Source organism: Ptychodera flava, chromosome 22 (genome assembly GCF_041260155.1).
Source record: "Ptychodera flava strain L36383 chromosome 22, AS_Pfla_20210202, whole genome shotgun sequence".
Taxonomy (NCBI): Eukaryota; Metazoa; Hemichordata; class Enteropneusta; family Ptychoderidae; genus Ptychodera; species Ptychodera flava.
Genome location: NC_091949.1, coordinates 27,050,067 through 27,064,793, shown reverse-complemented (window position 1 = coordinate 27,064,793; position 14,727 = coordinate 27,050,067). Strand labels below are relative to the sequence as shown.

General features: G+C 37.6%; 1 protein-coding gene across 1 annotated transcript; it reads right to left on the bottom strand.

Annotated features, from left to right (window-relative positions):
• Positions 1-584: 584 nt before the first annotated feature.
• Positions 585-5,068, bottom strand: LOC139123086 (uncharacterized). Its single transcript, XM_070689073.1, has 3 exons — positions 4,620-5,068; positions 4,148-4,453; positions 585-2,894 (listed from the first exon to the last, which is right to left on the bottom strand). The coding sequence occupies exons 1-3, from the start codon at positions 4,627-4,629 to the stop codon at positions 1,756-1,758; spliced, it is 1,455 nt and encodes a 484-aa protein (XP_070545174.1). The 5' UTR covers positions 4,630-5,068; the 3' UTR covers positions 585-1,755.
• Between the last annotated feature and the right edge of the window lie 9,659 nt (positions 5,069-14,727).

Below are 14,727 nucleotides of genomic sequence, written 5' to 3'. Positions count from 1 at the left end.
CTCTCTCTCTCTCTCTCTCTCTCTCTCTCTCTCTCTCTCTCTCTCTTGCAGTTAACCCACAGGAAAGCAATTCCCATTTACATAATGGGAAGTAGTGGCATGTCGTAAAGATATTATTGATTGCAAGCATTAACCTGAACAAGGAAATGTATCGCCTCATCGGGAAAGAGTTTTTTATAGTCGACACGATTGGAACTAATTAGAGATAATTGGATCTTCATATTTTTCAAATTTCTCAAAAATTTTAGTTGCCATATAGCTGAATATTGCAATATTACAAATTACTCATAAAAACAAGTGTGTAACTTAAAAAAGAAAAGCAGAAGAGCTTACATTGCAAGTAAAAACGACATTACTTCACCATCAAATTATCCCAAATTAGTTCAAATCGTGTTATTCACTATCACTTTCATTGTTACCTTATTCGAGAGGATATTCTGTCATTAATAAAATTTCAGTGCACCATCCAGTTTAAAAAAGCGTACTTAACCATTCTTACTTTGAGACAGACCAACACAACCAACGGCCTTGCCCTCCTTCATCTCTATGTCTTAGCAAAAAACTATTATCTTCATTGGGCAATATTCAAGAGTGCACGGACATTGCAGTGTTGCATTTATTTCTTCGACTTTTAAAGACCACGCAAAAATGAAAATGACATGAGCTTTTCCTAGTCATACGGAAGAGAAAATGAACTCATGTACTGTATGTGTACAGTAGCAAAAACCTGCCCTCAAAACGTGTACATTTCTTAATGTTGACAAGAATGTCTTGCAGATCAACTCAGGGAAACTAGAAAACACCTGGTATAATGTGTTAAGCTTAATAAGGCAGTTCACGGCTAAAACAAGGCAAAGGATTCGTTCATCGAAAGTACAACATGACATTTACGCTAAATCTGTGAAAGTACAGCGTTTGTGTGGGTACCATTGAAAATTTGTGTGACGTAGTTTAACCTATTCATGTATGCTAAACTAAAGGACTAAACTGTAACATATCTCTTTTGGTCGTGAGTGCGGTAGTGCAACTTACAAGGTATAGACGGATGCTGTATCTGTCACCCCTGTCAATTAAGAATAAATAAACGATTCACTGGTGAATAAGAAAACCCTTCAGAATGTTCTAGTCTTCCACCAAGACCTACAATTCATACCTTTGCAAAACTTAATTAACATAAACAAGTCACAAGCTTACATTGGTGTTCATAATCGATACGTGTATTTGTAATAGCGACATATTTATGACTTTAAGCAACGTTGTGAAAATTATGAGACTGGTAGAATGTATATAGGACGCGCGTCAAGACACCTCTAATCCTTTTTGAGAGTATCATGGAATTTTGTACTGGACCTTTTAGGAAGGCCATTCACTTTTTGACTATAGTTTGAGGAAGGCTGTCACTTTTTGACCTTTGTCTCTTAGATTGTCCATGGTCTATCATTGGCTATTAAAATCTACTACTTTGTGAGTTGCATAAGGTTTACAGCAGCTTAAGACACACGGAAGATTGATCTTACGACCGTCGCTACGACCCTGACACTTCACAGAGATTATGAATTAAAGATTTTTTTTTCTTCTTCATTATGTTGATAATCCTCTGTTCAGTCAACAGAAACTATACGGTACAAATCAGCGTCAGACGAGAAATTCCATCGTTGATGTACGAGGGATAAAGGTTTCACATTTGAAGATAATCTTTGAGACATTTTGGAGGTAAAATGTCAAATTTAGGGTGTTAATGTCACACATGGTTACTCAAATACTCAACGTGTTGTTGTAGAGACAAATACTATCCTCTGTCCAATATTTACCATACTGTTCAACTGGAAAGGAAAACGCTACAAAAATACTGATCGCCGTCAGAGCGATCATGGCTATTTCTACACTATTCGATCCAGATTTCTTCTTTTCAACAAATTCAACAATCCAGCGCTTACCACACCCTAGTTCGTAGTCAAGATAGTTTAAAAAATCATCCCAGACATAACTGATATTTATGGAACCGACTGAAACCAAAGGTATAATCAAAAACATGAGAATAGAATCCCAAACTGTGAGATTTATCAAAAGTGCGGGTATACGGAAGGTCTCTGTGTAAGTATTGAAGACATGGAAGTTCCAATACAAATGACAAGAACATTTAAAGATTGTAGCGGACATTGTGATCGTCAGCAAGTGTGTTATTAAATTATTCAGTCTGGTGAAGTCAAGAAAACTCTCCATTATTCTTCGGCGGAACACGTCAGAATCTTGGCTGCTACCATCTTGGATCTCATGCTCTCTACGTTTCACGTCTCCAGGTACTCGATCGTAGTTCTGGCGTCCAGTCGGCATTTCAGACGTTAGAGTAACACATATTGACTTGAATTCTAACTGGACAGCCAGTCTCAAAAGATAAATGACGTACCAGAACTCAGTAAACACCAATACACCCATCATGTCAACGATGCATCCGAACACTCCCCAGCCGCTGATCTCTGGGCAGTCTGCACGAAAGATGGAGACCTGAAAACTCGTGTACAAACCGATGTACTTCAAAACACAGAAGTTGTAAATCATACCACGGATTAGTACACTTCGCTTCAGAGGCACGAACTTATCATTTGTTCGGTTCAAAAGACCATGAATGAAGTCATTGGTTAGAGCACAGACACCACTGGTGTTTATTGCAGCGTTCGTCACTTTTGTCGTACTGAAAACGGCATAAGCTCGACATACAACGATCAACAATGGCGGCATGAAAAATGCAAGAAAATAGAAGAGGTACAGAATTTCACTCTGATTGGCCCATCGAAAATACACCTTCTGCAAAGGCTGGAGAACGAAGACGACCGTTAAAATACCACTGATCGTATAGCAGATAACTTTGCGTAGATTCTTTGAGTCCCGGTTATCTGTAAAACAAAACAGATATTGGTTTTGATAATGCAACTTTATATTATGCTCACCGTAAAGGTATCCCTTGAAGGTAGAACGCGAGATATTCGGACCCTCAAACTTTGACAATTCTTTTCTGATCTCCCACATGTGGGGGTTCATTTTAAAGCTCTCAGTGTGAGAAATCTTTTCACCGTCTTAGTTTTTCGAAAATCGAAAATTTTATTTTTGCTCAATAGAGTTAACACAGTGATGGCGGCCATTTTGAATTTCAAATATCGGTAAATCTTTAGTAATTTGTGACTCTAGTGCCAAAATTTTCACGGTGATCCCCGATTTTGATTCTTGATTTTGAAAGAGATTGGTTGAAATATTCCTCGAGGAAAGTTTTTAGCATAAGTTTAAGTCTTTCACGTTCGAGGCGCACACTATTTTAAGAATGTGCAGACGTTGAAAACCGGGTATGAAATTGTACCGTTACTTTGCTCGAGGCAACATAGATTTATCCCATGTAATTTTCGAAGTTAGATATCGGAAGTATGCGCATCCCTGCGAGTCTAAATTATCGTTACCTAACAGTCATTATTCAAACAGAATGTCAGACTTCACTTTAGTAAGAATGCATCCCGAAGCATATTTTCAGACCCGGAAAATCTTGAATCCATAAGTTCCTGATGTTCTAAGGTTCGTGTGTATCTATTTGAAATTTTCCATGGAAATCTCGACGCTTTTTTGTGAAAATCGGAAATCTGTTTTTGAACGTTAAAAGTTTTGAGCTTCAAGGTATGAGAAACAGAGATTTTGAAATCTTTAATAGTCGACGGCATATCTTCCGTGCTGACAGAATGTTGTACGCGGTCTAATTTGTTATGTTTGAATGGTCTGGTCACATGACATTTGATACAAACACTTGAAACCTTCCAATTCTTAAAACGAAAGTGAGGCAAAGCATGATTGATTGACCGATATCTGAAGATTGTCGGGGACTCAAAAGAGAAATTGAATCAATCTTTAGAAGGAGCCGCCCTCCAGACCACTCCAACGTGGTTGCGCAAACAAAAACCGAAGCGAGTAATTAATCGTCACAGTGGATTGCATAAAAAGGTAAGGTCAATGTATTTTCGGTCGCTTCAGGTAACACCGAGTGTTTGGCATTATGATTTTTTGACAGATATCACTTATTCATTCAGCAGATGTTATACCTCGATCATGTTTAAATCACCTGAACGTGTTGTATAATTTGTTGGAAAAATCAAAATATCAAACTTACAAAGCAGCCTCGTTTTCGGTCGCATATCGTCACATATGATGCAGTCCAGTGGCTCATCGCGGCTGTTGTTGTTCACTGAGCCGTAACTTGTACAGGGGGTTTCGCTTCTGACCGCCGTTGGTGGCTCGTTCCTGTCTTCACCGCCCGCCTCACGGGAGCATCTCAAACAAAGTCGAGGATTTTCAAAGTGAAACATCGCAAGAAGAGACAGACTTATTCTGACAAGAGTGCATGGAAGGCCGCCTGTTGGTTCCATTGCCGTGTCTTCTGTTTGCGAAATCACCAAATGGTCTCCCTCGGTTTCACCTTGATGAAAAAAATTATTAAAAATCAGATGAAAATACAACGCACACGTAAGTGCTGACAGGCACCCTTTTTCACCAGCAATAATTATTACACGATTGGTGAGTTGACATACGCCTTTGTGTGTCCTCGACAGACATGTCAATTGGTATATTCGGATTATACGTACCTTTGCTCATCTTGTCCGTGAAATTGGAAGGTCAGCTGTTTGAAGACTGTTCTGCCAGATACCAGCCCAACCTGTACGACTGCGGGCGAATAAAGTGAGGTTATCTCACTCTGTGATTGAACTGATATGATACTGATATGACAATTGTGGTCATGGAGTCCTTTCAACGAACCCTCTTTGTGGCTGCACCCATTCACAGTACAGTGCGTTGTACCCTATGACTTCATAAAAATCCCTGGCAGGTATTCAATTACATTCCCACACTGTGTTAGCTGTTACTCGAGAATTTCGGCGCTACCCTATTCCTGGGAAAGTTATCGATGACCGACAGAAATTGTTGCCGATTTCTAGCTGGAGAGCGACGAACAGATCCACAGATATTGAGAAAGTGTCTTTGTTACAGCTAAAACGCTGAACATGGCAACGTAGAGCACGGAGTGAGTGTCGCTAAAGGTCAAAGTATTCTGCCTACAAGTTTGTTTTCGGCCTCATGCACAACCTCTGCGTTTGAATCCGGAACAAAATAAAAATTAATTCCGAAACCACTAAGTTATATTTGGAAGTTTTATGGTGCTTTATAATTCAATGTTTAACAAAATTCTACCTTTCATTTCCTATGAAAACGCTTGTAAATATTTTCAAAACATATCAAATTTAAATTCGTCTCTACAAACTCTACAAAAGAAAAGCTGAAGTTCAAACTCATCTAACACAGTTTAAATATTGTAAGTCTTACATAAGATACTTCTAGTCGCCATCGAGTACCCAGTGTGCATGGAAAGAATCTAATATAGCACCATGTATACACCATGTATACACCATGTATACACCTACCGGCTATTGATAGTGACCTGCTTTGTATCGCTTACGAACGGCAAAGCAGCACAATCCCTAATATCATAAAAGGGGAAGCGGAAGGTGAATTTGCGAGGTCAAAGGTCAACGTCGCCTCTTTGTGGTCTTTATTCTGGTACCTTTGAAATATGACCTTGTTCTGGTACCGTTTGAAATATGACCTTGTTTTATGGTTTTGGACGAAGTTCCCGTCAAAGTGAATTCTCCTGCGATGTCATCCTTCGCAAGGGTAGCCTGGCTTGAACTTTGTATCCGTCGGGCTAAATAACTGTTATGACATGAGTTTTGTGAACAATCTCAAATCGTTTTTATTGAACTGTTAGAATTTCCTGGTACTTATGTAATTGGCCCTTCATGTTTAAGATACTTTTATGGTGATTAACAATACAAGAGGTACATATCTCCATGTCCATGCTGCTAACTTCCTGGTTATTTATTAGGAGTATTTGTGAAGTCACGTAGAAAATCCTTACCAACAAGAATATGCTACGAATGTTGTTCTACACAAATCAGGTGATATTGGTATGGTATGGTATGGATATTTATTATAGTGACATTTGCACTCGCAGCTCTCCGCTGCAACTGAGACAAAATACAAAATGCAAAACTGTAAAAATACAATACGTGCAACCAGCCCACACGGGCTTACAGGTCACTTCAAAGCAGTAAAGTACAATAAATTAGCACTGGTGATACAAAAAAGTTTTCCTGACAGTATAAGCTGCTTCAACAAAGCGAGCTAACGGTCTACAACAATTTGTAAATAAGAATTTTAACTTTTCAGGGTCTGATAAGTCACTGAAGTTTGCTAATTTTTCTATAATTTTGTCATATAATATTCTACGATGATGGTCATATGCCTTACAGTAAAACAGAAAATGCGTTTCCGTCTCTGGGGTACGCAAATCACAAAATTCACAAATTCTATCTTCTACGTCTAGGTCTTGAAATCTACCCGTTTCAATACGCAAGGGGAGGGTACCTGATCTCAACTGAGCAATGAGAGACCTCTGGCTCCGACATAGATTTACCTTTAGGTACTCTTCAGGGCCATAGGTCTCTTTAAAAGTTACGTACGTACGTAGCTTGGGTTTGCTCTGTACAGAGCTAGCCCATTCCCATTTAGTGTGATTATATAATAGGTCCTTTACCATGGACAGATTACATGATACGACAGAATCAAATATGTCAGCCCTCCCTAATTCATTGAAAACATCATAAACCTCTGAGGACCAGTTATTATTATTAATGTTAAGATCCCAAATGAACACTTTCTTCGTGAGCCTGTTATCAGGCATCACAAGTAACCTGTTCCACATTCTTATCATATTCAACTTCCGTCTCTCCGTGAAGAGGCCCATCCGGTATCTCCAGTAATGGCGTGAATGGGAGCAAAGCGATTAACCCCAAGGTAGAAACGAATCGCTCTACTTTGGACTGAATCGCAGCACCTGAATTTCTTAAAGCCCCATACTCCACTACAATAATCCATAATGGGAACAACTGCTACATTAAATAAATGCGAGTATGTACCAAACCCCATGTCTTTAAGGAGGGAAAATTTAGACATTATGGCACCCAGGGCTCTTCCAGCAGAGTCAGCAAGTGTAGACGCAGTAAAGTCAAAATTCAAGTGCTCATGAAAAATAACCCTATCTGTATATGTAAGAACTTTGTTTCCGAGGCAAAATTGAAAAGTACTACGTTGTATATGAGTTGGTCTAAAATGAACGACCTGTGATTTAGAAGCATGAGCTACCATACGCCATTTTAAACACCAATTATGAACAACTGACAACATTGATTGTAAATTATCTTCATTTTCGGCTAAAATGACTATATCGTCTGCGTATAGAAGAATAGACACCTTGAAATCATTAATTGGGATCCCTAAACGTAAGTCATTGATACTCACTGCTAAATCATTGATGTATACAGAAAATAACGTAGGTGATAAAACATCACCTTGTCGTACGCCATTGAGTATTTCAAACCACTCTGTATATTTACCATTAACATTGACGCTGCAAAAAGGTGCTCTGTAAATACACTTGATCGCTCTAAACATTTTCCCCACAACCCCGAAATACCTTAATTTAGAGAACAACAACTGATGATTGACGCAATCAAAAGCTTTTTTCAAATCAATAAAGCAAGTATATGTTTGAAGTCCTAAGTTTTTGCGATTGCGAAGAATGGATGACAAGGTAAACACATGATCCTGACAACTTCTGTTTCTGCGAAAACCGCAACCAATCTTTTCTTGCTTCTATTTGATTTTATTAGATGTGCCTGTACTAAAATTGATACAAGAATCTGCCTTACTAAAATGAAATAAATAAAACAAAAACACCCAGATAAAATTGGTCGGTCCCTCACTCAACCCTCTATCCAGGCCGCCTAGGGATATTCCTGATATTTTTATATGGGGATGTGCCGCCCAAGTCGAAAACATCCAGCCATATGCATATTCCAAATACTACCCAATCTTATGGATTTGATTAATTTGCTTGAAAAATTTGGGGAATTTTCACCTTTATTCTGTTGCATGTGAAGGTTGCCTTAAAGCATGGGGCATTTGCTTTGTTATCGACCCATGCTAAGGGTTTTTTTGATGAAAAATCGACCAATGTCTAAGGAGTTTTCGTGAAAAGTGACCCATTCGGGCGGCACATACCCGTACCTCTTTCTGTAGGAGTACTCCCCCTGGGGCTAAAACTGCAGAGGTTATGAAGAAAAGTAACTGATTTTCACATTAAATGAGTCCTTTTCGATCGCGCTTTTTCACAATATGAATGTACATGCAGTTGTGTTATTATTTCGCAATAAATTTCATCTCTAAATGAAATTTGCATACCTATGAATTGTAGCATACGATGCTTGATTGGCATAGCTTACTAAATACGGCTTGCAAGTACATCAATGAATGGTTTCCTACAGTCAAGCACGTGTTATCGTTGAACCTTCGAAATAAGCACCAAGGTAACAACAAAGGTGCCGTCAAGCCAGCGACGTGACTGACATCACATTAGCAGATGAGTCAAAAGTTGAAAACTGGAGATTAATTTAATTTCAAAAATAAAATCCAAAACGAAAAATACGAAAGCGAAAATCATAGTAAAATCAAAACGACGATGAATTTTCATTTTGACCTCGAAACGAAAAATCAAAATGAATATCAAAAAATATCAAAAATAATTTGTTTCGAAAGCCGTTATCAAAATGGAAATCAGAATAATATCAAAATGATAGTGAAAATAAAAATAGAATGGTAAACCGAAATCACAATAAAAAATGAAATCGAAAATTATATAAGAAAGTCAAAATACAACAGAAGTCAAAATAAAAACAAAACGATTTTAGTAAAAAATGAAATTCAAAACCATATCTCAATGAAAATAAAAAAGACGAGTGTCATTTTCAAAATAGAAATCATTATCAAAATTTAAAATGAAAATGAAATAAAAAATAAAAATTAGCACAGAAAGCAAAGCGAAAATAAAAAGTCAAAATATCGCCATTAAAATGAAACTTAGCTATAAAAGGACAAAGATAGTTAAAATGGAAATGAAATTTAATATTAAAATGAATATGAAAGCTAGAAAAACTCCATTTTTTGAAAGTGAGTAATTGTTGATAAAAATGGTTCGATGAGCTTCCTCGGTTGCCGTATTTACATACATTTTGCAATAAGTACGGTTGATTTTACAAGACATATGAATTAGCGGTGTCTTCAAAAAGCACATTATGAAGGCCAGGTTTCACAATATCCATCAGCAACCCTGGGAGTCTGCAGTGTCTATTATTAATCCTTTTTTGTGATTTCTTGCCAACAAACGATGCATGGGATATGACTGGTGATGAAAGCTTTACACCTCGGCATTGATATCAGGGTAACATCTCTCCCATGCCATATTGGGTCACACGCCCTCTGCGTCAGGCTGTCCGCAGTACATGTGTGCCTGACTTGGAAAAACCAAGCTGCCGTGGTCAATATAGCCCTATTAAATATTGCCTCGTCTCTATGACGAGACTCACTCCACCACTCTCGCTCGAAACTTCTGTTGTGCGAATTTTATCGTAGGGAACACACTTCCTACAACAGAAGGAATAAATTGTTGTTCAATGTGAAAAGCTCCAAATCAAAACGGAAACATAAAATAAGTATGAATTACTCCGCTTTGGCATTGTTGGTGGGCGATTCATGCGGTTTTGTAAGTTTCTACCAGAATGACCCCGTAGGCAGTCATCTTGTCATAAATTATTGATACTATGAAGATCATAAATTAATGAATAAATAAAATAAAAGGGTGTTAAATTAAGGTCATTGTATATGTTTACCCCGCTAGTGAAATTCAGTCAGTTGGCATTTGGAGATACAGCACAACACAGCAAGCTGTAAGCTTATACTCGGCATGCTAGTATAACAGCAAATGTACAATGTACAGAAAAGTGACACCCGGGAGAAATGAATGCTCGAGTTTTGATATTTACAATACGTACAGAAGACTACTTTTACCGTGAGTCAGTTTTACGCCATTCATCGAGTTTTGTTTGTATTTTAAAATGCTGCTGTCAAAGTATAGCATGGCTGAAAGAAGGATGTAAGATATTATACCGATTTCCATGATTAAAACACCATCAATAGGACGTTGTCATACCAAAGACAGCGATGTTGTTTACTATCAATATGCGCAACTTACCTGATATTTTGTTATCGCTACAGTTCAATCTTACTAGTAGACACGGTTCTAAAATAGTAAAGGCGTTCACTTTAATGTATGAAATATTGATTGACTGGAGGGAGACTACAAAATTGTTTTAACAATGCCTTCAGTATATCTAAAAACGAAGAAATAAATATGTAATTTTTGAAAACTAAAACGTTAGAAGCAGTGGAATAAACACAAGTTTCAAAAGTAGCTTATATTTATCGCGGACTTGTGAAGGGATTACATTGCCTACATTGAAAAACAGCAGTACCGCTTTTAATGTCAGCGAATCGATATACTACGTATAGTTCTTTTGTAATGCCACAGACAGATAACATATTTCTCTTTGCCTATGATAATGCCTCTTGAAACAATATGGAAGTTTATCTTCGTCTCAATGAACACGTCCACGTAATTTTCAGAATATATTCACTGAGCATATATGCCAGCACGTATATGCGTGTCTTCTTTTCAATTTATTACCGTAAGGTGCAAGAGAACACCGAACAGGGTAAGTGATCGTCAGCAGTCAGAGAGTATCTGCTTCTTGTTTACTCAGTGTGTGTACATGAGAGAGAGAGAGAGAGAGAGAGAGAGAGAGAGAGAGAGAGAGAGAGAGAGAGAGCAGGACACAGAGACAGCGAAGTACAGACAGACATAGAATGAGAGACAGAGACAGAAGAGAAATAGAGAGATGCACAGACAAAACAGACGTAGACAAAGTTAAAAACAAAAACAGAAAATTGATATCATTAGGTCAAATAGTTTAAATGTGGCGGGGGAGGGGAGTTGTTGAGGAAACTTTTTTTTGTGTTTTCTCCACTTGTGCAGCCATGGAACATAAGATACATACAGGCATCAATGTGGCTTAATCTGAAATGTGATCGTGCTGCTTACAACACAAATATAATGAATAGTTTGCTTTTAAATTGTTGGAAGTACCGACAATTGATCAGGTTACAAAACACGGACAAAATTCGTGCTGGCTAGGCGTGCAAAAACTAATTTGAGCAACAATGCAAATGCGCCATCTTTCTTTTCTAAATTTTGAGCCACCAGATCCTCACAAGATACAGTTATTTCTTTAACATGGAAGGTGAAATAGATATTTAATGGTGTGGCGCATCTAGTCACAAAATGTATATGTGGTACATCTACACAAATGCCTTAAAATTGACACTGATTTTTAACCCTTCCTAACGTTTACTTCCCCCAAAACAACTCAAAACATCTTACACATTCATCATCCCTCTAGTCAGAACAAGGATACATCTGTTAAGTTGTTTTCATGCATAAATGTCAACCATTTCGTCTCCCATTGAATCCTGCAAGCTTTTTATTTCGCCTGCAAGCCTTTTATTTCGACTTCAATAGACGTGGTTTCAAAAGAAATATTTCGAAATACACAATGTATTGCACGCCGAATCCTCATTCTAATCACGCGAGCGTTCCCACTGGCTGTGATGTCGCCATTGGCAACAAGATGAAGGACGCTGTGTATTTTTCTGTAGTTATTCTCAACGACACTACCTTTAAGAAACAGTCAAATCTTCCAACAGGGACTTTGTGAACCATTTACCACTGGGATATGATCAAATTCTGTGATTCTGGTTGTCCGAACAATGCAAATCCCCATTGCAATGACATGCCATGTATAGCCCTAGCATTCGGCCCATCAGTATTTTTGTACTTTTTTGAAAAATATTACTTCTCATATTTACTTGTTTGACAGTGGAAATATTGACTCTAGAGTATTTGATTCAATCCAATTTCTGCTGGGTAAGTTTGCTCAGCAGGGGATTATAAAATCCGAACGCTGAGCCCAGCCAGTAACTTTCAAACCCGCCATTTGAATATAAAATCGATAGCTGCTTCCCAACAAAAATGACATATATGACTGCTTTTGAAAATATGTTACTGCAGGAGCCAATTCTCCTGTACTCCCGACTTTCATGTATTGTTGTTTTTTATTGAGAAGACATGTCCCTCAAACATTTATAGTAACCTGGAAAATTAAAAAAATGGAAAATATAACGTACGCCAGATGCACATACCGAGTCAGCAAGGTTCATTTTCTTTAGTGTGTAAAATAAATAAAAGAAAGGACGGGGGAGGGGACATCCGTCTTGAGGTGTCTTCGGGGGAATTATTCTCGTTAGGAAATACTCGAGGTACACGGAAACTTGAGCTGGACTATTTGGCGAAGACGTACTCAAACCGAGACCAAGATATACGGTTAGCGTGGAATTTAATTATAAGTTAAACGGTGAGACACCTGGAAGTCTCTAACTATGCTACGAACAGGGAGCCTAAACTAGACTAGACTTAAGCTACAGGAGCGATCCTCGATCTTCACGCCAGCCTGGTGCCTCTCGGAAATCCCTTTTTGCTTAAATTCTCTCCTATTTATCCAGTTTTGTGAATGTTTAAGCAAGGAGATGGGAAGCAATTTAAATTCCGATCATTGGCTTCTGGTAGTTGGAATGCGTTATATTTAAATCCCCTCATTCCCTCATGCTGGTATGCATCGTAGCCGTTAGGTGCCAATATGATTTTAAGTAAGGGAAATTTGTGAATTTAAAGAATTTCCCCGCGTCATATATCGAAATAGGAGAAATAATGAGAGTGGAATCATAGCGGCACGAGAGAAATGATAGAGATATGGCAAGTGTTTGGGAAACGGAGACATATTTCGCTGAAATAAGTATGACAATGTTACTTCGAGCTTGTTGCTTAACAATACATATATTACAGCGAGTGGGTTGTCGGAGAAATAATTGTGCAAATCCCTAGCATGCTCCTAGTAACATGTTGAATATCAAGCACGCCGGTTGAAAGACATTAATATTTGATTACCCAAGCGAAAACAGACGTTCAAATAAAATTCTGCTTTTCGATACAAACACTTTGTTATCAGGCATGAAAAGGGCCCGTAGCAATGATAGAACACCGGATAATCATCTAACTGCATCCCCTAACCGTAGGCTAGTTTTAATTAAGTCGTCAGTCTGAATTCAAAAGCATGTAACTCCGAATCAATCGACATTATCCGCGATTTGGAAACAGTGCACGCAGAATATGATTTCAAAGTTCATCATACAACTCTCCCAGGAGACTTGAAGGGATGATACAATTCATGTCTGAAAAGACTTGCCAAACCGTTTCCATGAAGAGTAGATACTCTGAATGACAAAATATTGTATGCTTACCAATGCAGTAAAAGTTCTATTTCTGCAATCATTATCTTCCTTTTTGCTACACTACTACAATTATTATGTTATTTTTTTTGCTTTTCCAGCCAAGCTTTTACACTTCCCTGGCTAATGTTTACACTTGGCCATCTCTGTCGTTAAAATAACTTTAGTTCTGCCGGGTCGCATGGCAAAAAGGATTATCTAACCTTATATCCATGAATTTACAACACAATATATATTTTACTACTAGGTGGACTATATTCAGTATTTTGTTGAGTTCATTCACCGTGCCAAAGCATGTCGTGCATAATCAAAATTACATGAGTTTCACAATCTTCATTTTTTGTAAACGTTTATGGAACATTTAGATGCCACGTGCGAAAAGTGATACGCTTAATCGCTTCTGAACACCTGAAATCAGTTCATGGTCATATACTTTGAAGCCCAGCTGTATCTCTCCATTGATATGAATGAGTATTGTGCAGTGCTTGTATCTCAACCATCATTAAATAGCCTTGCACATGTTCGAAAGTTCAAAGGATACTGAGGTATAATGTGCCTCGGGGACAGATATTACAAATCTAAAGCCTTTAGGACACCTTGTTGGTCTCTCACTTGCGTGGTTCATTTTGAAACTCGTAGAGTTGCATAAGTTTTTCACAACGTTTATTTTAGTAAAAATCGAAAGTAAAATTTTCCCGCACAAAGTTAACTCAGGAATAGCGGCCATTTTGAATTTCGAAATCGGTAAACATAAGGTAATTTGTTCCTTTAGTACGAACTTTGCACAATCACCCCTGAATTTTGTTCAGTGGTAAGAGAATGGTTGAAAGTTTCATTCAGGAAAGTTTTAGCAAAAGTTTTCAGTCTTTCACTTTCGAGGAACATACTATACCTTTATGACGAAAACACCGATGGCATCCAAATTAGGTATACCGACAGTAGAAAATTTATCGGTTGCAAACTTCATTGAAATTTTCAACGTGTAAAAAAACATTTCTTAAAAATATGTCTCGATATATACTATTATATACTATTTATTCAGTGATACAACAAGTTCAAAACACGAAATGTATAATAGATGTTACATTTTTCTTATTTCATTCTCAGTACAATCATCGTACACTAAGTACAATTAAAATACTCTCAACTAGACAACTATAAAGATAGATATCTACCGTAAAATCATGAAATTTTAAACCACCATTTTACAACATTCAGGTGAGTATGTTTCCATATTTTGACAATATCATATTTACACACAGTATACATTAAGTTTTCAGTGAACTACATTTAGAGTTGCACGCTCCTTATAAGATTGAATAGAAAGCAGAAAATTTCGATGTA